This window comes from Echeneis naucrates, chromosome 9 (assembly GCF_900963305.1).
Source record: "Echeneis naucrates chromosome 9, fEcheNa1.1, whole genome shotgun sequence".
Classification (NCBI taxonomy): Eukaryota; Metazoa; Chordata; class Actinopteri; order Carangiformes; family Echeneidae; genus Echeneis; species Echeneis naucrates.
The window spans coordinates 11,816,299-11,843,661 of NC_042519.1; the positions used below are offsets into that span (position 1 = coordinate 11,816,299).

Sequence of the window (27,363 nt, forward strand, 5' to 3'; positions counted from 1 at the left end):
GATGAATGCACATTCGTATCCTGACAGCTCACAGATGTGACTGACAGGACCGTATGTGCCCATGCAACCATGCAGAGAGGAGAGAAGAGAAGAGGAGAGACTCAAGTCTAAGTCTTTACTATCATAAACGGACAGGCTTTAATGCGATACGTAACTGTGCAGTGGCAGACATAACTCAGACCCACTTACATCACTCGCTCTAAAACAAATGTGACACATTGATGTCCCCCTCTAATTCTGATATGATTTGAGAACATTCTTGTGATCATTCCCCTCAGTCTCTCAGTGAAGCTGCAGGGACCGAGCGCTGCAGCTGAATTATAAGTGACTTTGCCGGTGTTCATACAGTTAGTCCCAGTAAATCTCATGATAACATGTCTGACATTATATGCTCGAAGTCACTTTGGTTGTATATGTCACATTAGCACATGGTGATGCTGTTGAGCTGGAATGTTTGTGTGTATTAATGTGTGTGTGTGTGTGTGTGTGTCTGTATCTCTGTGTGACGGGCAGGAGGAGAGTGAAACCGCAGAGCTGTTTATCAAACTCATAGGAAGTGGGTGTTATTGAGCAAGGACGTGTCGCACCACCACATCCTGCTGCAGGGAAGCAGCTTCAGATGGGACAGCGCTCACACATTGTACAGTAAACACTAAATTCAGACCAGGTGTTATTTTTTGCATGTGCATGTGTGTGTGCACATGTGTGTGTGTGTGTGTGTCTGTGTTACATTCATACCATTTGGATGTCAGAAATGAGCACACAGAATGTTTCCCAATGTACACAGAACAGATATTCTGTTTCTGTTTTAGTTTGACACTATTAGGTAATAAGATTGGAAGGACTGACTGTGTAAGTCATGAATGATTCAGCGCTATCACAGTCAGTGCTGTATCACACACCTGCTTTTGTCTTCGTTTTACTCACACAGTCTCAGGGGAAGTGGCTCTTGTGTTCTGTCATCTAGGGAGTTTTCCTCTTTGTTTCTGTTTCTGACGCTCGCATAAGCCCACATGCGAGTGCGCGCGCGTGTGCACACACACACACATAAATGCAGCTGTATCTGGCCACATGCACAGTTATAACACAACAGGATGTTGTAGGGTGGTTGTCTGAGGTGTGAAGGTTCACACAAGCCCTGACAAACAATATCTGTTTCTGAGAAATAATTATTCATGTCTCTAATAGACATGGCCACTTAAAATCTGCTGCTTGTGTTTGTCTCCTATTTAGTATACAATAGACTGCAGTTTCTACTAAACTACTGACTTATTACAACCAAACACAATCTACAATATGCATCATTCTGCCTATTTCACGTTTATTCTTTGCAGATGTCTGCAGTGACAAGACAATAAGAAAGCATAAGGACAAACAGAAGGACTATCATTATCTTCCTTGCTGCCGTTTGTTTACAACTAACACAGAGATTCGTCAAATTAGTGCTGTCAGTCCTGGCTGCATTGTTAGATGCCAGAACTGTCAGTTTGAATAAATATTAGGGCAGACTTTTTCCCCCACTGTCTTCCTTCAGTATTTGAAGCATCTGCATACACCAGGCCTCGAGGAGGACTTCAAGACAAGCCCACTTGATAGCTCAGCTCATACAGAGACATTATGATAATGTCCCTATAAGTAATAGGGGGATGGGCACAGTGTCATCTCTTCACATCGACAGAGCCAGCAGGGAGTCCCTAGACGAATGTGTTTAGGGTAGGCTTTGTTGTTGTTGTCTTAGCTCCCATCTGCATTGATGTTTTTTTCCGGTCTGCATTTCCTCTCAGACATCATTATCACTGTCATTAGAACAATCTCCATCTCAGCCCCAAATGGAGAACAAAGTCTTTTAATAACTCTTTCTTTCCATGCATTTGTGTGTGTAATGTGTGCAAACTGCAGGTGGGTACTTAAATCCTTATTAGAGACTGTATAATGTTTGCTAAGCAGCTCTGTTTTAATTAATTTCTCCATGCAGCCTTTTGTCCTGTTTGAGTCTCATAGGGAATTACAGCAGATTACAAGTTGAAGGTGTCTGTGAAGCAAAATGGTTTCAAGCCCATTTTGCCAGGAGCACACTGAATGTGTCTTATATGGCAAAATCGCCAAGGTGGTAGGGTTTTCAAGCTAGAAAAAAAGTAAATGGGGGAGAAGTGAAGACCATTCTGGTTTATCTGAGTCTATCAGGAGCTGAAGATAACCCCAGCGGTGTGCTTTCCAAGAAGTCATTTAGTTTATTAACCCGGCCAGATCGCTGAGGCCTCAGTAATCAACCCTGTCACACGTCCCATTAACTTTTCACTCTCTCGCTCATTCACACACACACACACACACACACACACACACACACACACACACAAGTATCGCAAATACACAAAGGCATGTCATCACCCACACCTGCATATTTCTTGCATGCTTTCACTGTCTGTTTTCACAGTCAAGACCTTTTTCTCCTGCATATGCACACATGGATGCACACACACTCCCTCTCCCTCAGCGAACTCCATTACTTCTGTCAGTCCCAGCGGTCTCTCAGCTCTGATGAACCCTCTGCTGCCCTGTGAGATTAGTGGACTCCCTGAGAAAAGCCCTTCATTGATTGAACATGTCTGTCCTGCTCACAATGTCAGCTCAAGGTTAGCACACTGACTGTGGTTATGTTATGACTATTGGTGTATTGTTATTGTTTAAGCTCTGCTAACGCCACTACTTACGTTATTCATAAAGATGGCAAACCAATTATTGACTTTTACCTTAAGGGCCTCTCCTTGCTTCTCCTCACAGACTTTCTCTCCAATGGCAAGGCCTAAAACATTTGACACTGCATTTATTAATTGTTAACTCATTTTTTCCTTCCATCTTCACCTTTGCATTTCAATCTCATCCCCCCATCAATGAAACCACAGAGTCACTGTTGCCTCATAAAAGCATCAGCATTTGGTAAAGTGGTTTGAATGAGATTCACTTTTATGTATTGCAAATCAGTCATGGTGAAGCATTTACTTTGTGTCCCACTTGAGGGAACGAGGATCTTCCAGACAAAAAGGAAGGAAGAGATGAAGGAATGGGGGCAGCTCTCAGTCTGTAACGGGGAGTTAAATAAATAGCTGGATCGGGAAGACGGATTGATCTTTTTATGTTGAACTTGATGAGCATAAATGATGCTCCAGCTTTCCAGTAGCAATGAATAGAGATGAAAGGATTATCTAGATATTTAGATCATTCAGGCAAGAACATTGCCCTGTACTGCTGTCTCTTTCCTCCCCATCATAATTCAATATTTACAGTTTAAGCTGGAAAACTGCTCCCTCTTGGCTGCCTGTATCTGGTATCCATGGCAACAGATTCGAGAACAGAGTGCCTTCTGTGTGTGTGTGTGTGTGTAATGTTTACTGATACACTGCAATTGATTGGTTGTTGGGGAGCAGCTGTTGACCCCTCACTCTCAGGGGTCTCTTTGTATTCTTGCACACATCCCAAATCAATAGACTCACATGAATGTGAAGACACACACACCCATCCACATACATTAGTTAGTACATATTTGCGAGGTCTGGATTTTTATTTATTTATTTTTTTTAAACAGTCAGATTTTTCTCCTCTCCGAAACCCCAAATGAACCTAAGTTTAAATGTCACCGTAATACAGTTATAAATCTGAGCTTTAATGTCTGTACAGTGCAGTACAATGTTCACCTCCTTCACTGAACCTCATGTCCTGATGCAATACAGAAATGAAATCAAAGTCAGAAAGAATAAGAATGTTATCATCCTGAAAGTATTTTTCTCATCTTAATATCATTGTCAAAACATTTGGTCCTTGTAAAGGTCGAACTAAAAAGCACACAAACACCCACATGCAGTAATACAATACTGGCCCCAAGCCCATGAGTGGAGAAATGAGCAAATGGGTAATAAAGAGTTGCTGTGGTATTGTTATGAAAACACTCCCAACGAAATACACACACTTATACCTAAACGCCCAAAAGAACACATATGACAGGTTCGTGAATTTATTCATTGTAACACAGCAGGGGAAGTGAAACATAACAACACCCAAAACCACTGATGGCACTGCCGATTTTTTGAGCACAAGTTTTAAATTGGGGTCCGTGTTTACTAGCTGCAAAACTCACAATCAGAAATACAATCTCTGCTAATGAAATATCTCCCAGTGGGTGCTGTACACATGAGTGTGCACACACACACACAGCCTCGCACACACGCCAAGGATGAGTAACAGCTAGTAACTGTGGGGCACCACGAAGGGAAAGGTCATCTGACATCATTTGCATTGCTTGTTAATGTTAAAGGATGTTTTCCATACAAGGAAGGTCAAGTTTTGCATGGAGACACGATATAAACACAACATCTGACAATGATGAATTAATGGAACAACTGTGGCTTGTTCATGACTGGTTGATGTGGGTTTTCCACCCTCTGCTAATGTGACATATTAAGGGGAAAGCACCAGCACACACACACACACACACACACACACACACACACTTTAATTAGGCTTTATTCACACAAATTATACTCCATTTCCACATTTTCCTTATCTTCCCCTGAAGCAGATGTGCTGTACTGTAACTTTTGTCTCACTGAACCCACAGAAAAAATTGGACTTAATCATGTCCTGCCAGTCAAAAAACACTATCTGAAAACTGTGTAGTAGTTGTGGTTTATGGGCAAACCATTTCCTATTCAGGTAAACTTTAAAGATTAACCCACATGTTTGCAAAATGTTTCATGTCACAAAAATCATGAAGAAATTCATGTATTTAGTTTTGAGTCATCAGAAGTTTACATATTGACTTGTCTTGAACTGGATGAAAGTCATTGTTGCTAAACTACTGAAGTGAATTATTTGGAACAGGATAAGATTACAATGTGGTTATCAGTTTAATCTCTTTTAGGATTTCATGAATGCATTTTATGATTTTAATGAGAATTAAATTCTGTTTATCATTTGACATCTTGCTTACTCCATTTGATTGTATATCTTTTGCAAACGTTGTCATTGTTTATAATATTTCATCCAATTTTATATGTTATATGTTTTGTAAGATTAATGTTTCATATTTTATGTTTTATGTGGTACTGCCTTTGACAGGACATTACAGCAACAGACCTTTCCAAATTTTTCATCCTGTCAGTTTTATTCAAGAAGATGTGACCATCTCACATTTGAGAATCTGGTGACTTTCTGGTACTGTCTACTTTCTTGGCAAGGAAAATTGCTGACTGGCCAAACTAATCAGTCAAACCTAGAATCCAGATGAAAATACTAATATACATAAATTAGGCATTGTAGTTATGTGCCAAACCTTCCCTCACCTTTCCCACCCCAATGTGCCAGAGAGCCCCCCCCCCCCCCCAAAAAAAAAAAAGAAGGTCCTTGGAATGAGTGGGGAGGTTTCAAAAGGAGTCCTGCTGGGTGCGTTAGCTGCCAGGTGGAGGCGATGTCGCTCCTCCTCTGCTCTGCTCGGCCAAAGCTCTCAGTCTGCTGGGTGAGATCATTACCAGACACCAGGCTCCGGGACCTGACATTCACCGATCGGAAAAGCAGAGAGGATAGAGAGTGGAAGAGAAACACAGAGGGAGAGAGAGAGAGAGAGAGAGAGAGAGAACCTGAACCGATGCAGCCGGCGACCAAACTAAACGCGACCTGATCCGGCTCCTCTGTCCTCCGTCCTGACGGCTGAACGCGCGGTCTTGTCGCTGACATTTCCCCGCTGGATTTGGGCTTGTAGTCGGATGCGGGCTTGTTTTGACTGCAGTGATAGTGCTACTCACCACCTCCCCCCCCTCTCCTCCTCCTCCTCCTCCTCCTCCTTCTCCTCTATCAACCCACCGAGTAGCGGATTTGCGAGGGATCTCAGCGCCGTGCAGCTCATCGAGCGAGTGACCAGCGATCCAGCGCGGCACCGGAGACTCACCGAGCGCCGCCGCGGCTCTCCGCCTCATACGCGTCAATCCGCCGGAGCTTCCAAAGATCTTATTTCTGTGAGGAATTGGACATAAGCGCCAAGTTTCCGATTGGATTTTTTTTTCTCTCCCCCCCACCCCACCTCCCTCCTCCTCCTCCTCCTCCTCCTCCCTGTGCAGCTACCTTTGCTTCTGTCATCAGATCGGCTGCAAATCCTATTTTCGCTTTTTTTTTCTCCCCCCCTCCCTTTCCAAAGCACCGTTGACGCCATTTTCCTCGGGGTTTTCTGTCAAAAAATATATACATATATTCTGGCACCGTTTGACAGCTCCCCGGGAGGCTGTCATCTCATCCGTCGCTTGTGTAAAACGTGTCTAAATGGATTGTAAATGATCTCGATAAAATATTTACACGTTAGAGCCGTGTGTGCGACAACATTTGACATGGGTAAGTAGCTCCGGTTGACTGGCCACATTCCTCACCTGAATACACCTCTGCTGTAGATGTCTTCATGTTTTTGTTTTTTTTTTCTTCTTAATCATTTTGGGTTACTGCTGCCTCTGCTTGCATGTTTGCTGTTCTTCACCCGCAGCCTTGTACATGTTGTCCGTGCCATTTTATATATATGTATATACATATATATATACATATATATACATATATACATGGAATATATATGTGATATATATGTATATATATATATATATATATATATATATATACATATATATAAATCTGTTTGCCTAATATGACATGGGAGATGTGAAATTGCTTGTAAGTCACATGCCAACCAATTCGACTATACACACGCGCACATTCACGCACACGCAGACACAGACCCCCCCCCCCCCACCCAAAAAGCAATGCTGTGCCACTCAACCGCCATTCATTATTGCTGTGTTATAGGCTGCCTTGGTAATTAGGTGGCAGTAAGATAAAACGGCTAATTGGGTCAATGGGATGAAGTGTCCACCGCTCACAGATCAAGGAGCAGCTCAGACTCTCTGCTGTTCACAGAGTGTTTTCTACCTCCTGCATCTTCACTGACAATGTCAGTCCACCCTGTGACAAGCAGTAGCTCCTGCAGTCTGACATTATGTGTTGTGTCACAGTGAACTCCAAGAATGACTTAAACGTGTGTTTTGTTTTGTTTTTCATTTGAGTGGGTTTCATCTTTTCCCTTCCTGTTTGTCCTGACGAAGTTACAGAGGCTAGAGAGCGATAAATGTCTCATTGATGAAGCCAAGTGCTTGGAAGTTTTTTTGGCTAAAGCAGACTCGCTGTGCTGTGTGACTTTTTGTTTCTGTTTGCAGTTATTCTTTTTCATTTGAGGCACAAATTCCACACATGCCACCATAGCTGCCCTTAAGAGATGCCAGCGTGCATACTAATGAGGCTTTCACATTGCATCCAGTAGGCTGAGTGGGAGCCAGCGCTTCATCACTCTGGTTACATTCATCAATAGCTCATCAGTTTCACGTGGCTTGGCAGTGGATGTCAGAGATGGTGTGTGCGAATATGATGGCAAAGCTTTGGCTGTGTGGTGAAGAAAGGTGAGAGTTGAACGTAAATGGCAATTTGCCATCATTATCGGCAGCAGCCAGAAACCTCAGTCACAACCACAGCAGCAGAAGATAAATAGACAAGCCCCAATGATTCAGGGAAAGAGTGGTAAAATGGCCAGACCTCTGGGATGTATGGGAATGAAGGTGTGGAAATGAGCACTGGATGAAAAAAAAAAAGAAAAAAGAGCAAGGGCATGAACAGAGGCAAATGTAAGAGAAGTGCGTGACTAGGTGGAAAGAAATAGGGTTGAGGGATGGCTAATAGAAGGGATTCAGACTTGGATGGAATCATCGATCTTGTCTTGTTAACAGGTTTTGGGGAGTTGAAACTCCGGCAGTGTTTTTTGTGTGTTTGTTTGTTTTTTCCCTTCTGGTGTAAAAGTATGTAGCAGGCTATTAAACCCCCCTGATAAGTAATGAGATGCCCATGCCACCTTTAAATTAAAGCATTAGAAATCGATTAGGTGTATCCCCTTCTGAGCTGGATATCTTGGGTCGAAACAGGATCGCAGAAAAGGGGGAGGAGGGAATGTGAACAGGATCCAAGGACAAATCTAACTGTTGGCAGGCTTTCTTAGCAGAATATCAGCACTAGAGTACCTTTTGGCAGAGCTCGCAGAAAAAGGGAGAGAGGGAGAGGTAGCACAGAGAAAAGGGGAGAAAACAGAGGTTGGGGTGGGGGGTGGGGGGGGTGAAGGGAAGAAGGAAGACAGTTGGGAGTAGGGGAGGTGTTTTTGCTGACAGCCATTTTGTGGCTTCTGCTGCAGTTAAAATGGTTTAACATTCATCTGCTTCTGCGGAGTGGTTAGGTGAGGATGGGTTTATTGCTACCTGGCATATGGCTCATCCAGAGGCAGGTGTATGCATGCAGGGCTGCACAGAGTGGCTGCCAGGCCATTATTTTCTATTATGTCTGTCCCACACATAGCACTTAATGGTTGTACTTCTAGCTGCCCTGTAGCTGAGCACATGCCTGTGCCATCCATAATGAACTGGGAGGGAGAAGATTGGATTCTGCATTTCATATACAAATAACCAAAAAAAAAAAAAAAAAAACAACCCCAAACACTCTCCTTTATGTGGACAGGTTAGAAAGATGGCTTCCTTCACCTCACTCTGCACCGAAGCATAGGTCTAATAGGCATCTAGATCAAAAGCTCATGCTTGTGCCCACTGGATTTGGAAGCGGCAGAAAGCAGGAGTAAAGGGGCAATTCCTTTTGATTTGTCTCCAGCCAAAGATTGGATCCTTGTAGAAACATTGGTTTACATGATTGCCCTTTCACTAGAGGCCAGGATTAAAAGCGAAAAGGAGATAAATGAAAAATGAAAATGGCAGACAGACATTGTTCATCATCCCTCTGAGATACTCATCTACAGCCAGGGATGGCCGAGCCGCTTCTTTTTTACACTCATCAAAGAAAGGGAGGGAAAAAAAAAGACTCCTCACTTTGTGCAATCACATGGGCGTTTGGTGAGCTTGTGGATCTGTGAATGTGGGAGCGTCTCTCCATGCGTGTGTGTGCGTGCTTGCATCTGTCTGCATGTGTGTATGAGCTATTTGTGAGTCCACCTCAGGCACTGGGCTGCTGGGTATGCAGCCTTAAAAGGTTGCGTTTCTGCTGCCATTTCTCTCTCCCTGTCTCTGTGGTTCTCACTCACACTCTGACTCTTTCTACATCTTTTTTTGTCAGTGTGTCTGTATCATTCATCATCTCTGTTCTGTTCATCTGTCTTCCATTATCGATGCTCTATCATAATGGTTTTCAAAGGACGAGGCAAAATGTTGGAGGAGTGTCTCATTCACAGCCTTTTGCATCCAGCACAGGGAATGACCTTATGCTATTTGAGAGGGAAGCTGGTTAGCGCTGGCAGTTTTGAGAACATAATAAAGCTATTTATGCAGTGAGTCTGGGCTCTCACAATCACCCTGCTGTCTGAGGCTAGTCGAGGTGTGTGTGTGTGTGTGTGTGTGTGTGTCACTGTCAGTGTGTATAAGAGTGAGAGAGAGAGAGAGAGGAGACAGAAAGGCTCAGGCTAGCTAGGCAAGGGAGGCCCGAGGAGGGGTCAGTCTTACATAAACTCTCAGCCTGTCTGCCAGTAACAGAGAACTAACACAGCTTAGGGCACTGAGCAGGGTGGGAGGAGGAATAGTCATGACCCAGCTAAGTAGTTTACACAGTAATGGCCCAGAATGAACATTGTACTGATCTATGACGCCATTTTGTCTTCATACTGGGTTATACTTGTGAGGGGGTACTGGTCTTAAGAGCCACCACCCAAAGTGGATAAGTTTCTTTTTGATGTGTGTGTAGGTGTATTTGTGTGTGATGTTGTAGTTGGCAGCTGTCTCTTTTTCCTGTCATTGTCTTCAGTCACATGACAGACAGGGTGGCTTTCACACATGCCATTCGGGCGAGTCACTGAGCTGACATTAGGGACCAGGATGCTCCTGGAGGACCAAACAGGGTTATGTGGGCAACTGTACAATCAAGCTTGGACTGGGCTTGGACTCACTTTTGCTTTTCCATTTCAACCTTTTTGACTGAAGTCTTAAATGTTATTGGAACATCACACTGGTTTTGATGTTCCAGGCAATTTAATATAAATTGTCTTGACTGTATGTTACCCCTGGTTTACATGGCAAAAGTTATTGGATGGATTTCCCAACTCTCAGACAGCCAGGGGTGTCATTCATTTTGATGTGGTATGAAAGTCATCTCTCAAAGACTTCCCTGAGCTAAGTAAATCACACATTTTTTGCCTCTTTATTATTTAGATCAGTGTAACTGATCGATGTAACAGTAAATGTGTGGTTATGTAGTGAGCATAACTGCAGAAAGCACATTTTGAAGACACTTTCCTGTAATGTTTAGATTAAGGAGGCTTTGATGCTGGCAGTTCACATGGCCAAAAACAGTGCTTTCACAAGCTTTGTTTGGAAATGAAACCTGAAAGAGAAGCTTTTACAGACTAAAAGGGATAATGGGAATTATTAATTTTTATTATAAATTTCTTTCATTGAAAAGATTACTGATGTGCAGCTGCCCTTGAAGTCTCTCCATTGGAGATTTTTTAAAGGAGTCTGTCTTTGGTATTCCACAAAACAAACAGTGGAATTTTTTTTGTGACAATGGATTGATTAACACAACTAGGTTTTGCAAGTTGCTTTTCATCTCACACCAAATGAATCAATCAAAGACAAAATCACTGACTTCCAGGAAGTCAGGAAATCAGTCCAATATCCTATTAGTAAACTTTGGAACCTGGGATCTGCTATAAACTCTGGAGTTCATAAGCTTGATCATGCAAAACCACTGTTATGGACCTTCAAATCTTTGAAATACCGTTGTGGATTATGATTATTCCATCACACTGCAAACATGTGCTGTGAGGCCTGTTGGGTATTATGATGGGGATCAGCTGTTAGTACAGTAGTGTGGGCTGGCACAGAGAAACATGCACGCACACAGAATAAAATGCCTACAGTAACCATGTCAAAGAGTGTATTAGCAGAGGGAAGGTGGTTGGTAATTCTGCAACCTTTTGCGCTCTCAGGTCACTCTTAAGTCTGCAGCAAACAATAGGCTTTCACAAGAGTCATGTCCCCAGGTGTTGGTCTAGTCTGGGTTCACATCAGTGTAAATTGTGTCTGTCAAAGCGTGTGTGAGACAGCATTCTCCGCTTCTAGCTCAGTCATGCCTCATGTCATATTGACTGATGGGATTCCCTGGAGCTGTGGTGAGAAGTGAAGTCCGGTGTTTGTTTTGGTTGCTTTCTGTGTATTGGTAGGTAAGCATGTGCAAGTGTGTATGTGTAAGTGTGTAATATATGTCTGTGCTTGGATGTACAATGACTAAAAATTAAGGCCTGGCAGCGTGGGTTGGTGACTGGTTAATGTGCATGCCACGTTAATGCAGCGTCCTGGGTTTGATTCTGATCCAAGGACCTATGCGGCACATCACTCCCCTTTTTCTCCTCCTGCTTCCTCTTGGCTTCTTTTCCACTTACTATCTATAATAGAGGCATAAAATGCTGAAAAATAATAAGTTAAAAAAAATGAAGACCTTAATCCTATGAGGAATGGTCTTTCCTCCAGAGAGAAGAAATAACATCAGGGGTACAGCAACACACCCGGTGACAGCAACACTGTCATTTGTGTGTGTCTTTATGTGCTTAAGTGTATGGAATTTGTCATGCATGTGTGTGTAACAGTGCCACTGCATGCGTGTGTAAAACAATTCAGGCGCTGGTTTTTCCAGACCAGCTCGTAAACCACATCTGGGGAAAGAATTTAGATTCCTTCCCTTCGTCTTTCTCTGCTGCTTTCCCTTTTCCCTCTGTGATTCCCTCCCTTCTTCCCAGCTCTGGTGAGAAGAAAAAAAAAAAAAAAACAGAAGTCAGCTTCTTTCATTTTTTTTTTTTTCCGTCTTGTGTCCTCAGGCTAACTTCAGCCTGGTTTTAGAGCAGAGAAGAGGAATGTCTTCTTTTGCATTGATCACTCCAGAGTGTCTGCATTGCTCTACCACAGATCTGTTATAGGCATAGAATGAGGAACGAAGTGAGGATTAGCAATGAGTGATTTAAGAAGATGCAGATGAGAGAGAGGAAAGCAAGTGTTAGTGGGTGTCTAAAAATTAGTTTGTTTATGCGGGGTACAAAATGCAAATGAGAGAGTGGCAGCACGCCTCTACAGCTCTATTATGAGCATGTGTGTTTGTCTTCATACATAACAGGCAGCCAGTGATGTTGATGACAGTGGACAGGCCTGTGCTGAGAGGCAACACTGGAATGGCAGCTCGAGATGACAGGACAAGATGTTTTAGCTGCCTTTCACTCTCTCTTTTTTTTTTTTTTTTTTAATAATCCTATCTTTCACCTGCTCTCTCCGCAGACTGTCCCTGGCTTCGTTGTGTTCCTGTGGGAAGACTAACCCAACCCCAGTAGCTGAGTAACAACAACCGACCTGCCAGAGAGACTACTGTTCTCTAGATTCCTTTTGGCTGGCTGCCACAGCTTCCCCCATCCTTACGGGCTCTGGCGGGAGCGTGGATGGAGCCAAAGGATCTGGTTGGCTCGGCCCGACCCAAAGAGGTGGAGTTACAGGGAGGCAGGGTGGGGCCAAATGAAGAGGACCAGGAAGGAGCACGGGGCATCGGTTTGGTGTGCAATGATGATGTGATTAATGGTGCCATCAGCGAAGGGGAGGGGCTAGAGGAGCAGGGTGAGGGACTTCTAGAGGAGCAGGAGTTCTCCATCAAGGAGGCAAGTTTCCAGGAAGGAAGTCTAAAGCTGAAGATCCAGACCACCAAGCGCACCAAGAAGCCCCCTAAGAGCCTTGAGAACTACATTTGCCCACCAGAGATCAGGATGACCATCAGGCCTCAAGTCGGAGAGGGTAAAGTGGGGCGACAGGGACGAGCAGGAGGTGGGACAGGACCAGGGCGGGGCCAGAAGGATGAAGAACGGGGACCTCCCAGAAAAAGGGTAAGCTACCACCTCTGCAAATGCTTCCGCTTATGTGTGGGTTTGGTTTTCAAGTAAGCAGGAAACATGTCATGCACAGTGTGTTTTTCATAAGTTTGAGTTTTGAAAAACTGCTGCAGCTTCTTCCTCTCTCAACATCTCCACCTCTTTCTGAACCTCCCTCTGTCAGTAGCTCCTTTCCCTGCCTGGTGACACAGGGTCAAAGTTTGCTGCGTAATTGAAACCAGTCATGGCTAGCTGAGATCACACAGTGACACACAAGCACACAACACATGCACACACACGCTCACATAGGAGCTGAGAATAGGGCTGACATAAGCAAGTGACAGCTGGTGTCTGCTCTCTCCATTTGTGGTCATATACACAGAGACCTTTTCCTCTCTCCTCTCCTCTCCTCTTCTCTCCTCTCTAATGAAATCAGTTCACATGGGTCACGCCCCTTTACCCCCCCCCAACCCCCACCTCCATCACACCCTTTGCACACTGCACTGGTGTTTGGTGTGTGTGACACTGTGTATGTACAGGTCCTTTGGGGAATCTAATGTTTGCAGTGTGTGTTGACCTACACACTGGTGTGTCTGTCCAATCCTGACAGCCATCTTGATGTCAGTGAGCTCGACAGGCCCAGCAGGAGCGAGGGCATCATGTTGTCAACATGATGCTGCGCCATGTTTTTGTCGTGTTGTGTTCACTCTTGTGGATTTGACTCTGATTCAGGGGGATCATACGGTAATGGGGCTGCGTGATTGTTGCCTTTAACCAAAACTTACTCCAGCATGGCCAATCAGTCAGTGCACATACCTTTTGTGTCGGTGTGAAGGGGGGTCTGATTTTTCCCAAAAAAGAAAAAAAAAAAAAGTCCTGTTTCAAATGTGTGCTTTCACACACACACACACACACACCCACACTGAATTATGAAACTTTTATGAAACTGTTCAGAATTAGGTCTACCTGCGCTCTTAAAAGGATTTAGTTTTATACTGGTGTATCATACATACATTATACATACTGATATTATTATGCTTCCCATCACATATCATGGACCCAAAAATGTGTTCAAAAAAGATGTGTAAAAGAATCCCATAAAACGGAAGAGCTGGAAACAGAAACAAACAGTACACATTTCCTATTTATTTTAAGATTCTATAATTTGTTCAGTTTTTGTGATCACTGATAACAACCGGTCAACGTCTACCGTACAACTGGTGAGTGGACTTCACTCCGTAAGTCAGTGTGATTGCAGCTCTGTGTGCCTGTCTGTTTGGTTTTTTCAAACAACTGGAACATTTGTTGCAAACAACAACCCACTCTTGACACCTTGTGCTGATAGAAATGATTCAAATTGCAACTCAATTAGAAAGAAACTATGTGGGTGTTGTTTTGTCACCTGGAGTTTTGCAATCATCCACAGTCACGGTTTCAGATGGTTGTCTACAAAATGTTTACTATCACCCCCAAAGTGAACTCATTATGTCTGATCTGCTGTTACACCGTTGAAATCATACATGAAAATATATATTCTCCTCAAAGAAACCGTCAGTGTTTGTATGTATGAGGAAGCTGAGTGAGCCGAGCCCTGCACTCTGATATTTGGGGAGCTTTTCCTAATCCAACACACCAGTCCCCATTTGGGAGCCACTGCTACAGTATGATTGACAGAGGTTGTCATAGTGACAGGGGCAGCAAGCTGGTCTCTATTGAGGTTTGGGGTTTGTGGCAATGAGTGGGAGGGGAGGGGAGTGGTGGATGTGTTGGTGTTGATTCAGATCAGTTTCATCCCTTCATCCCCTACATGCTGTCCCTCAATCACACTCTCCCCCATCCCCCTTCCCTGTATGCCCCCCCTCCCCACTTACATCCTTTCCCTCCATCCACCCATCACCTGCCACCCCAAGGGTGTAATAGAGGCAGGCTCACTGGAGAGGAACGGGTTAAAGAGACAGGCTGGGCTGTCTTTTCTGTCTCCCTCTCTTTCCGTGGGTGCGCGTGTGTGTGTGTGTGTGTGTACGTTGAGGTTAAATACTCTCTTTGTGGAGTGTGAGGCTGTGTGTCAGGAGGGGATGGGGGGGGGGGAGCAGATGGACAGCCTCTCTGTTCTCTCTTGTATTGTGTCCAAATCTACTCTTTCCCTCTTTCTGTCTTTATCTTTCTGCCTCTCTTTCTCTGCTTTTCCCCTAAGTCTTTTCTTCCCTCATGTCTTCCCCTTTCACTCACTCCTTTTCCCCACCTTTTTTTCCCCTCTCCCTCCCTCTTTCACCCTCTGTTGTCTTGTAGCAGATGGCAGCGTGGGGCAGCAGCAGCAACAGCAACAGAGCAGAAGCCAGAGTGTGAGCAAGCCATGGGGGGAGGAGAAGGGGGTTGTGGAAAGAGGAGGAGGTGGAGAAAGGAGGTGGGGGTCAGGCATATGGAGAGCCTGGTTAAGGGGCCCCCTCAGAGGGAGTGTGTGTGGTAGTGTGGTGAACAGAGGAGGGGGAGAGGCAGGATACAATAGATGCCCATTAAGACAGAGATTTGACTCTAATAGACAGAGAAGGGGAGAGACAGACAGACAGATAAGTAGGCAAACATGTAGAGCGGTGCAAAGAAAGACCTGGAAATGCCACGTTTGGGCCATTCTCCTGTCAAAACTCTGATGCTCTCCATATAATTAAAGAATAAGCTGAGGAAACTGGGATGTTTCAAGACCAAACCAATATTACACACAGTAAGCAAGACCTGGAATAAACGCAAAAATAGATCAACTTGTGACTTGTGTGATGTTGTGTTTGAGAATAGTAAAGATGCTAAAACATGAAATTATATCTAATGTGTGGCATTTTAGACATTTATAATTAAATGTATATCCATGCGCCCCAACACCTGCCGGTAATGACACAAAATGATGATCCTTCGAAAGTGTCCAAACTCCCAATTTTCTGCTCACCATAGAGTAAATTACTGAGTGTGCACATTATTTAGAGAGAGCTGAATGAGTGAACAAGACAGAGAAAAGAAGAGAGGAGGAGAAGTTATTTTCTGGGCTTGACGGAAATGTTACCCTTCTATCATCTCCATAGCAGGCATCTCTAACCAGGGGGTCAGTGAGCACGCACGTTGTGTCAGGGGACAGACCCACACACACATGTAAACGGGATATGATGGGCTCCCCTTTTCTGTCTCCAGCTGACATCACACACATGCTGAACGTCCTCTCACACACGGCTCTTTGTCTGCTCACGCTGGGTGTGTTTGGAAGATGAATGTGTGTGTTCTAACGGATTGGGTACTGGGTCAACCACTGCATCGCTCCTCCAGACACATGCCCAAACGCACGCACGCACGTAGTCAGACACACACACACACACACACAGTCAGGCACACAGTTATCGGTCCAATGCCTACACACCGGGAAGCACACGCCAGCTTAAATGCATCCATTCTCTTTTTCCTCTCCGCTCCCTGACACACACACACACACAAATCATGTTGAGCAGTGATTGCGGTTAGAGAGAGTGTTTTCCTGGTTATCTGTCCAGTTCTCTGGACGTGCCAAATGTGGTTCTTAATCCATTTCACTATCTGTGGGGAGAGATAAGTCTGAGCTTTTCCAGGAGTCCAGGCCAGATTGTGTGTCGTTGTTGTTGTTGTTGTTGTGCGTGTGTGTGTGTGCGTCTGTGTGTGGTTGTACATGTATTTGTATTAGTGGGTGTATGTGAAACCCTGACGCTTGACACACACTTATCTTGTCTTGACAGCCCCTCTGCTTGGTGGTCCCCCTGGCTGTGTATGTGTGTATGTTGCTGCTTGGTGGTCTCCCAGCAGAGTTTGGGATTATAATGTGTTAGTCAAGTGCATTCACAAGGAAATTAATGCTGCCACAGTTGCCATTTGTGCGTGCGTGCGTGTGTGTGTGTGTGTGTGCGCCCATTCAATGCATGCACATACATGTGTGTGAAATAGTTAGCCTTTTGATGTGTGCATTTTTACCCTTGGCTGAGGTGGTGGTTGGCGACCTGAGGGACTTGATGAGCTCATAAAATAGGAGGGTGTGTGTGTTGTGTGTGGGAAGTAATCCTTGACTGATTTATGAAAGTGAATGAACATCAAATGATCACCTCCAGATTGTCATATTGGACATTTTTGGTGTCTGTCTTTGTGGTGTGTGTGTGTGTGTGTGTGTGTGTGTGCATGCGTGTGTGTCCTCTGTGTGCAATCTTTGAGAGTAAGAGCTGGGAATGCTTTAAGGGGCGTTTCCCTGTGGTTGATGGGGGATGGGACATGTGTATGTGTTTGCCGGTGTGTGTTAGTGTGTGCGTTTGTGTGTGTGTTTATGCATGTGTGCCTGCATGCTGGGGAGGGGTGAGTGATTTAGCACCACTGAAACACCAGCTGTCCATCTGTGTCTGACCCCCATACACACCCTGTACACACTTGAAGCACACATCAGCACCTACACTGATACACACACACACACACACACACACGCACACACACCTCCTTGCATCTAGCCTGTGAGTCTCTCAAACCTGAAAAAAGTCCAGACAAAACACAATCTGTTCATCTCTGTATCTGTCTCTCTCCCAAACACACATGCAAACATCGACACACACACACACAAACTGACAAACATACATTACACTAAGCAAGATTGCTCCCTAATCAGCTCTGCAGTAGTGCTGGTGCTGCAGTGTATCCACAATGAATGACTCTGCAAGGTCACTCCTAGTGAACACATGCATGCGCACGCGCGCACGCACACACAAAAACACACACAAGTGAATGCTACAAGCTGGCAGAAGAACAGATGAACTTTGACCCCAATGGACATTCAGAAGTTGAGGTGATAGCTGGACTCCTCTGTTTTGTAAGGCTCTGTCTGTGTGTGTGCTGTATTGTTTGTTTGTGCGAGTGGGTCAGGGTTGAGACAACTGGAGTCTGGCCTTTGCTTTTTTACCCCTAGGGCTGGATTGGGTATGTGTGTGCGTGCGTGCGTGTGTGCGTGTGTATACGCGCGCACATGCGTTTGCGCTGACCATTTGGTTGGAACTGTAGCTAATTTCTCAATCAGACACACACATACCATCTTCTCAATCTGTCCCAAAGGTCAAGCCCTATTCATTCACCATTGTGTCCACTCCCGGTGGGTCGCCGTTCCTCTTCAGGCAGATGCAAGCGTACTATAATGGTCATTCTAGATTAAGTTACATTTTAATGAAGACCTGAGGCAGCTACTGCTTAAAGAAATGTGAAAGGCTCAGTGAGGCAGCAGTGACCATTGAACATGAAGGCAAGTTTGTGCTCCGAAGATTTCCAAAAAGATCTTCTGGATGTTTTACAGCCAATAGCCTTTTTCACAACAAATAGTCATCCTTGTGTGTAGTAAAGAGAACACCAACTATTCGTAACTATAAAAAACAAAATAAAAAAGGGAATAATCAAAGTGGTTATGGTTTTGATATGGCAACTGCAATATAAGTATAGGCTCTAAGAAAAAAAACACACAGGCCTGAATTTGGTTTTATGGACAGCGGTTGACTTTGACTCACATTGCTGTGGGATAATCTGGAGGGTGGCCATGTTTGATGTCCTTTGTGGTCATGAATGATGTTGAGTCACAGCATCATGTGTCCATGGTGGCGGCTTTGTTAGAATGGCTCCATCCATACCTCTGCCTCTGTGGTTGTGTGTGTGTGTGTGTGTACATGTGCACACAAATAAGGGTGTACATGTGATGAGTGTATCCTGTGGTTTTGTGAGGAGGTCCAGTGGGGATACAGGGTGATGCTCGGCACAGGGAGAGGAGAAAAGGGGATGATGGGAGTCAAAGGAAAGGAGAAGGGAGCAGCAGGCTTGAGTATTGACTTTCACTGTGTCTCACTTCAAGCGTAAGTGTGTTTGTCAGTGAAATCTGATGGCCCCATCAGCTGTCTGGGACGTGCCTGTCAGAAGGGGTGTGTGTGTTTGTGTGTGTGTGTGTTTCTCAAAACAAGAAAGGATTACAGGGGAGAGGTGGTGTTAGAAGTCATGACTGATGTTTAGAACAGTATTTTAAAGCCATTCTTAACATTGGTTTACAGACATACTTTAGCCATTCACAATTACAAATACATGAAAATGCGTAATCATACAAGCCATCAAAAAACCTCTAAGCCAGGGCTTTTCAGACATTTTGGTGTTTGTGTGCATCATATTGTCCGGTCCTCTGCTGCTTTTCATGTCTTTGTACGAGGCTTTGTAAAATAATCCGTCTGTAGTTCTGCTGTTTATTTATGCTCGTTGCTTAAGTATGGATGCGGACATGAATAAATTATATAAATGTGTCTGTCCTTCTGTCTGTGTCTGTCCCTTGGGGAAGCCAGACTAAACAAACAGCTGTGTTTATGAAGCAGGGAAGGGCCACAAGGGTCTCCTGTTTAGTGGTCCATTTCAAGGCGTACACACAGACACAGGATCACTTGCACACACAGGTACACACTGCACAACGCCCCGCACACTTCATCTTTTACCTGCCCTCAGTTGCTTTTTTTGCCTCCTTGTGTTTTCTGCCCTGCTTTCTCTCTCTCTTCTCAGTGTAATACTTAATCTCAGACTGAGAGGAATGCCACTCTGTGTGACCTCTCACCTACAACAACGAGGGGTGCCGGTTTAGATGAGGGAGTGAGGGGCAGCTGCAGTCATGTGCCCAGGCCTGGAAGGAAACGCACTCACACAAATGCAAAGAAAACCAGGTTGTCAGCTAAAAAGCACACACTCTAATTGCACTGTAGTTTTGTGTGCACTGATGCAGCTCTAGATGTAGATCACAGATTCTCCCGCCTCTCTTTCTCTCTCTCTCTCTTTGACTGTCTGAGAAAGTGTAGGATACTACGCTTTGGTCTGTGTGTGTATGTGAACGCGTGAGTGGAGTGCAGCCTCGCACAAAGGCGTTATTGTTGGTGTGAGGGGGCCTGAGGGGAGGCGGGCAGTCTGATTGGTTAAGACTATTGTGTCTCACTTTGCCCATTCTCTCTGTCACTTAGGATGTCATTACAGAGGCTCTCTAACTCGCTAACTCTCGCTGCAAGCTGGGAATCATCTAAGAGCTTGAGATATTTACAGAAATGTGTAGACTAAGCAATGAAAGAGTTACTTTACAAGCTTCAAACTGCAGACACTACAGTTGTTCTTCAAGACATAATCATTTCCTCTGTCAGAAACTATTAGTAACCTTCACTTACTGGAAAACTGTTTTTCTGTCCTGTAGCGGTGCAGGGGTTCATTATTGATCAATCTATTGATTGGTATTATCATAATTAAGTCATTCCAATGTTATGTTAAAAAGGTAAAATGATACCCATCATGGTTTCATGGTGTTTAAGTAACACCTTGTTGGTGATGGGGTTTTAAGTTGCTGACTTTGTGATTGTGATGTCGACAGTTTATGTCCAGCACGAGTATGACTTTCTCTAATCTCTCTCTAATCCTGATTTTTCCTGTCAGCTCTCTTGCAATCTCCGAAATAGTAAAAACTTATTTCAACCTAATTTTCTGACTAATTCATTACCTTCAGCCACACTCCAGTGTGCTTACTTTACTGTATTTGCCTTTGCCATGCTTGATCTAGCTAAAATAATAAGAAAGATAATGTAGAGATTTGGTTTATAGTAGAACAGATGTCTCCATTACCAAAGTGTATACATACAAAGGAAAACACTTGTTGTGTGCATTACTTGACACAACTAATGAGTGAAGGAAGCATTGCTGTTACAAACTACTGTTTGCCAGAGAGGAAGGAGGTGTTTAATCTCAGCAGAGCTTCTGTCTTGAATTACCCATCATTCCACACAGGAAGTCATCCCTTAAGATTTTGAGCAGCTCATTGGCTGTTAATTGTTTCCTGTTGTACAGAAGTGGCATGATTGGGTCATATGGTGCACAGAGTGCAGTGAACAACACGTTCCTTTGGGTTTTTTTTGTTTTTTGTTTTTTTTTTTACCGTGGTGGGTACATGTGTGTATGGCTGTATCATTTATTTTCCCCCAGTAGATGCACTGATTAATCATAGGAGAGTATGTGTGTGTAAGTGTGTGTGTGGTCAGTGTCTACTCCATGCTTGTATACATTTTGTTTGTGCAGAACATGTGAGCTGAAGGAAAGGTTGTCGCTGGATATTGCCACGTCCATGAAAGGAACAATTGGGACATAATCACTTTAATAATCAGTATGAACAACCTCTTCTAATGTGTCTTAGAGCCATTCACCGCCAGGACACAAATACGCCTGCATGTACACCATTAATGCTAATAGCTGGGATTAGATGTATACTTTGTGTAGCATGTAAATGTCTGTGTCATTACTGAGCGGGCGAAAAGCCTCCTCCAATTGCGCTGTAATAATATGCTTCAGCACAGCCAATCACGAGCTTTTGTTCGGATTGAGTCATCTACATCTGAGCGTGTCTGAAGAGAGTGTGACAAGGAGTCTCTTGGGTGTTTTGCTGCTATCTTTAGTAGCACTCCAATCTGAAGGATTACTGCTGTGGACGTAGGATTTAACATTTTACTTGAAACCTACTGCTGTGCATTAAATCCGGCATCTGCTGTACAGGACAAATGTACTGTAGATTGAAAGCTTGATCATGCTCAGTGGGAAATAATAAGCTCTAGAAAAAGCAAGCTTTTGACCCAGATAATTACTTTTCCCTGATCTCTGGCTGTAGGCTGAACACATAGTTTTGGGACTGCAGCATTGGTCCAAGACTGGACCCAAATGGAGGGTCATTCCCAAAAGAATGGAGCCAAATTTTCAAACTTTCCCACCCAACTTTCCCAGAAGATGCTTTGGCTGGCACAGATGCCATTAGATCTGAGATAGTAAAGCGCTGGCTAAGGCCGTGCATGCTGAGTGAAAACAGAAACAAGCATACACACAATTTTAGGCAGTGGGCCTGATCCACAAACTGTCCCACCTTGACACCCCCTCCTTTTTCCTCCCCTTTCTCCTTCCTCTTTTCTCTCCCCTGCTGTGGGTCTCCTCAGGCGCATGAATGGAAGTCTTTATTCCCAGGAGAACTGGTGGGAAGAACGAAAGAACGAGAAACAGTGATTGGGGTGGTTGGGTTGGGGGTTGGGGGTCAGGAAGGGGGGGTCTGTGAGAGTGGCTGCAAGATCAACACAGTGCCACAGCTCCTCTTTTCTTCCCCTTCACCGCTTTTCCCTCCTTTTCTCTGTACACCCCCCCCCTCCCCTCCACTTTTAAGTGCAGTGGACACAAAGCTGTGTTAGTATTCATGGTGTTTGTTTGCAGAAGAGCTGTGTGTGTGTGTGTGTGTGTGTGTGTGTGTGTGTGTGTGTATGTGTGTGTAGCTGTCAGAAACACAGATCACAGAGAAGCAGTGCTCTGAATGGAGCTGGAGAGAAGTGGGCAGGGGAGGGGGGGTGTTAGTTCCCACAGGGGGGGAATGGTCAGCTCTAGAAAAGAGAAAAGAAGAAGAAAAGGTAGGATGAGATGGGTGGTAGTGGTGGGGGCAGTGCACGAGGCCACGGGGGCAGAGGGAGACAGCACGGTGTCAAAGCCAAGGAGAGTGTGTGTGACAAGGAGAGAGTTGGAAAAAGCAGGGATCATATCAATCATAAGGTTTTGGAGGGAACAAATTGTAAATAGGTCTAGGCACTTCTTTTCTTGTTTTTCTGCTGGTCCTCTTCTTCCCTCCCTCTCTGCTGCTCTCATTCTTTCAGTAACCCCCCACCCCTCCCCATTTCTCAGTCTCTCTCTCTCTCTCTCTCTCTCTCTCTCACCCTCTGTTTCTCTGTGCCTCTCTCTCTCTTTCTTTCTCTTTGTGTGTCTGTCTGGACAGCTGCCCAGTTCCATACACAGGGAAAAATGAAACACTCTAACCACCGGGCGTGTAGCCAAATAAAAGGCTGCGAAAAACTATTTGAAGGGCAGTATGTTTGTGTGTGTCTGAGTGTGCGTGTATAGAGTTTGTGTATATGTTTGCTTGTGTACATGCGTGTCTATGTTTGCTGGGTTGTGAGAGTTGGGTGTGCCTGTTTAGGGTGTTCTTTCTCCATATAATGGTGCAGCCAGGGTGCTCTGTGCTCTGTGCATGTATATGTCGGAGTGAGGTTCAGTTTATTCAGTTGTTGAAAAGAAAAGGCTTCAGGAGATGTAACTCCCCTCACAGAAGAGCAGAAGATTTTACACCTAAATCTTGATTTATTTTTTTTGTTAACACCACATTGAAACACACATACCGGTTTGTAAATGAATCAGCATATATTAACTGAAAAAGTGTCTCAGCACTTAGTCACATATTAACTGTGACCTCCTCTTGTGTGCTCTGACCTTATCTGATGATTACATCGCCAGTGGAGAGGAATGTGCCGCTCCATATCTGCCAGCATTCGTGTGTTAGAGAGCCTTTGTGTATATGACTGAGACCAATCCATGTTGTAACAGTGCTGGCCCAAAGGAAGACATCCTAGAAATGGTTGTTGACCTAGCTGTGGAGTATGACCCTTAACCCCCAAACACAGTCCAGAGAGCCTCGAGGGAGTGAGAGTGCTTCAAATGGACTGAGGACTAAATATGCTTTGGGTCTGTCTTGTGCTGGCCTTTCTCCTTATTTATATTTGCTCTGTAGGGGCTTGGAGAAGAAGGCCAGCGCAGCTCAAGCACAAGCCTCACAGCTCTTGTGTTTGTGGGTTTCTCCTGGGTCAGAGTCCCTGGCTGTACTTATCTCCTGACCGCTGCCCCCTGCTGCATGCCAGCAGTAGCACTGGGGGGTGACAGCCTATTCATGCACCAAGAACAGGGTTGCATACAGCAGAGAAATAAGTGGCATTGGTGCAGCAGTGCAGAAACAAATGAGTATACAGTTTTACAATACACGACAAGGATAATAGAACTTCCACTACAGCAATAAAGGGGCAATATGAAACATTTAGTACACGGTAACACTCTATGTATATGAAAGTGTTGATTCATTATCATATTGAAAACTGATGCATTGTATAGGGTATATGGTTGAACATGTCTGGAAGAGGCAATGAGAATAAGGAGTTCTTTTCACCTTGTGTTGACAACCATCGTGAGAGCACCTCAGTTTATATGGCCACTATTTATATTTGCTTGTGTGAATATCACACAGTGAGTGTGTTTTCCCTGGAAATGTTTCATGGAATGTGAGAGGCATAGAGGAGGGGTGAGGGAAGGGGGAGGAAACTAAGAACAAAAAGCTGAAATGGTGCCAATAACCCAACCTCAACCGGAAAATGCAAAGGGGGGGCTCAATATTTCAGGTTTTTTTTTTCTTCTCTGTTGCTCTCCTTTTAATAGTAGGAAAGGTGCCCATGTCTCCTCTCTTTATTATCTCTATGTGGTTGCTTTGTGGTTAGTTGGGAGGACACATTTTATGTGTGTGCATGTGTTTGTGTTAGTCTGTCTCTCACTAATCATCTCTGGGGATGGGACGATTATGGATTTCAGGGTTTCACAATGATCACAATTTTTATGGATTTTGATGGTACGATTGTCATCTGTAGTTCATTGCAAATGTTTTATTTGTTTTTAACTCTTAACTATTATTTAGTATTATCTATTTATCACACTTGCAAACACACACACCAGTCGAAAATCACACAGTGTTGTCGTGTAGTTGAACTGTTGTGTACCTTTTAATTGTGAGTGTATCGCTGAAAGGCGATCACATAGATGTTGTACTTGTGTTGAACTCTTTGGCTTCAACTTCCTTTTGACATGTTTTGGAGGTTGGGTGGGCGTCATCTTGAATAACCCCCTGGTCATCCTTTTTATAACCAAAATACATGACAATAATGATTTCGCCCATTTTTTTGGAGGGAACAAAGTTGCTCACTCTGTCATTGTTCCTGTAGCTGCATTAGCCTCATTGGCAAATTAACTTTTATTCCATTCTCATCCCTAAAAAAAAAAAAAAGAAAAGAAAAGTGTATTCTGGTAGTAGTTTTGCTCAGAGCCTTTTTGTTCTGGCTAAAGGGACTGCAGTGCAGGTTACTCAACAGTAATTTAACATTAATGGCTCTGTTTTTCTGTGAATATAATCACATGGCTTTTTTTTTTTTTTTTTATCTTGGTATTACTCCGCCTCTACAGTTGAATAATTGTGACGTTTAAATCTGAGTAAAAGTAAAACTGGTTAATAGTAATGTGCTTAATCACCTACTCTACCTGTCTGTCTTGCTCTCAGTCCCCTCCCCTAACCTGAAACAGCAGGTATTCTAGCATGGGTTAAATGAGAAAGCATGTGTGTATCAGGTGTCTGTCATCTAATCCGTCTGTGGACTCAAAGCATCTCTTCTCCAGTGTCACTGTGCACACACTCGTAATTTACACTTCTACACAAGTATACACATATACATACATCTCCGAAGTGAAGACACCATGGCAGTTGGCCCAGGAGATGATTGAGAGGTGGTATTTATTTGTATGAACATGCATTTTCTGGCATTGTTAATCATTTACGCCTCTGTGTTCACTTGCATTGTGTGCATTTATATAGGTGGTTTGTGTAATGTAAACTGGCGTCCGTGTGTGTCTGTGCACCTGTGAGTTTGTGTCTGGCTGGCTTCTGCAGCCGGTGTGGAAGAGTAAGATGAGTGTCAGTATCTGGCTGCTGATGGGACAGCAGAAAGAGAAGGGACAGAGAAGTGATGGTGTAAAAAAGTAAGATATATGTGCTGTTTGATAGTTACATACAGTCTGTATTTCATTAGTGCGTGTGTGTGTGTGTGTGTGTGTGTGGGTGGGGGTGTATGTGAGAATCTGTATCTGTATATGCAAAGAACCAAAGGCAATTATCTGGGAATACGCTGCTACACTAATTTTTTGTTGCCTGACTGTGTTCATACATTAGCATTTTGCACTATGATGCATGAAGGCAGGATTTTTGTTCGGCTTTCTGAAATGTGTACATCTGTTTTGTGCATGTGACTGTGTGCTTGTATATCTGTGTGTACATACTGAGAGGTAGGCCTGTGGTTAGGTTACATCTCCCTGCAGCGCAGCAGAACAGTGTCTTGTTGCGTCATACTGAGTCTGTTAATAACAGGCTAAACCACAAAGACCATTCGCTGCTCTATTTCTCATCTTCACACAGTACAGTGATTATGCAGCAGTGATACATTAAGCAGGGTTATGTTGTCAAGAACAGTATATCACACTTTGGCATTTTCAGTCCTACACTGTCAAAAGTTAAATGTGCAGTGAGGGAAAAGTTGGCTTCATAAATGTGGAAAATTTTAGAAACATTATGCCAGTTTTAAGACATATATTGCCTACACTGTGACAGTGTTAGGTGTGTACAGCTGAGCTGGGCTACTGTGCTAAATACTGTTCGCAGGCAGACACCCCCAACTCCAATCCCTAGCCCTCACAGCATGCAACATCCTTGCCACAGGAATTTAATTGCTCTGTAAGCAAGCCTTTTGTTTTGTTGCACACTGTTTGCTCATGCACACAAGACATATTAAAAGCTTCTGTCCTGCAGTGAAAAGGGAAGAATGTCACATTAGAGTACAACAAATCACAGATTTTATATGCACTGACAAAAAAAATGAATGCAGATCTGGACGCTCTGCTGCATAAGTATTATCTCTGTTAAGATAGGCTGATGTTATGAAGACAGGAAATGGAGTAGTCTTAGTTTTATGATCACATTATCATTATCATCATATCATTTGTCAATCCCTGCAGCTAAATAAAGCCATCTTGTGATTGTGCTGTGTATGTAGTAACCAGCCTTTGTGTCTCTCTTCTCTTGTCTCCAGACATATGAGCGCCAGTTCAGAATGCCTGAGCAGAGAGAAGGAGGCCTGCTGCAACTACTGGGGGATCACACACCGCCCAAACACCAGCTTCGCAGCTCCCTCCTTCCAGCACACACACTCTCACATGCACAGCAGAACACGCAGCACACCCTCACACAGCAAGTCCAACACACGCATGCTCATCAACACCAAATCAATCCGGACTGGATCACGTCTACGGCACCTACTGTGTCCCCAGCCAATCCTACAGATTCTGAGCCGGCCAGAGACTTGGCAGGAGCCAGTAGGAGCACTTTGCTTGACCCAACCCAACCTTTCTCACGAACAGCGGCACGAAGCCCCTCACCTCAGAGATCCCTGACTCCAGACCTGCAGTTGCCAGTGGTTACAGATGCTAGTATTCTCAACTTGACCTCTCTCAGCAGGTGTGCTTCGTTTTGATGTGTAGTTGATCTTATCAGGAGACACACACCAACCAAAAGTACTGCGCACTCTATACAGGCAATGAAGGAAAGTCGATAAAAATGTGTGCTTAAAAAAAAAACTAAATATTCATTTGTCAAAGAAAAAAATCGGATGATGCATAATTCAGAAATCACAATATATTGCTGAATAACT

At 44.1% G+C, this 27,363-nt stretch overlaps 1 protein-coding gene across 2 annotated transcripts in view; it reads left to right on the top strand.

Annotated features, from left to right (window-relative positions):
• The first annotated feature begins 5,523 nt into the window (after window positions 1-5,523).
• The window catches only part of setbp1 (SET binding protein 1), a 34,187-nt gene continuing 12,347 nt past the window's right edge, over window positions 5,524-27,363 (top strand). The window contains exons 1-3 of one of the 2 annotated variants that reach the window (XM_029510368.1): window positions 5,524-6,375; window positions 12,387-12,979; window positions 26,746-27,170. In XM_029510368.1, the coding sequence (XP_029366228.1) occupies window positions 12,545-12,979; window positions 26,746-27,170 (860 nt within the window). In that variant the 5' untranslated portion in view covers window positions 5,524-6,375; window positions 12,387-12,544. The remainder of the gene's footprint in view (window positions 6,376-12,386; window positions 12,980-26,745; window positions 27,171-27,363) is intronic. The other variant, XM_029510369.1, reaches the window with a different exon arrangement.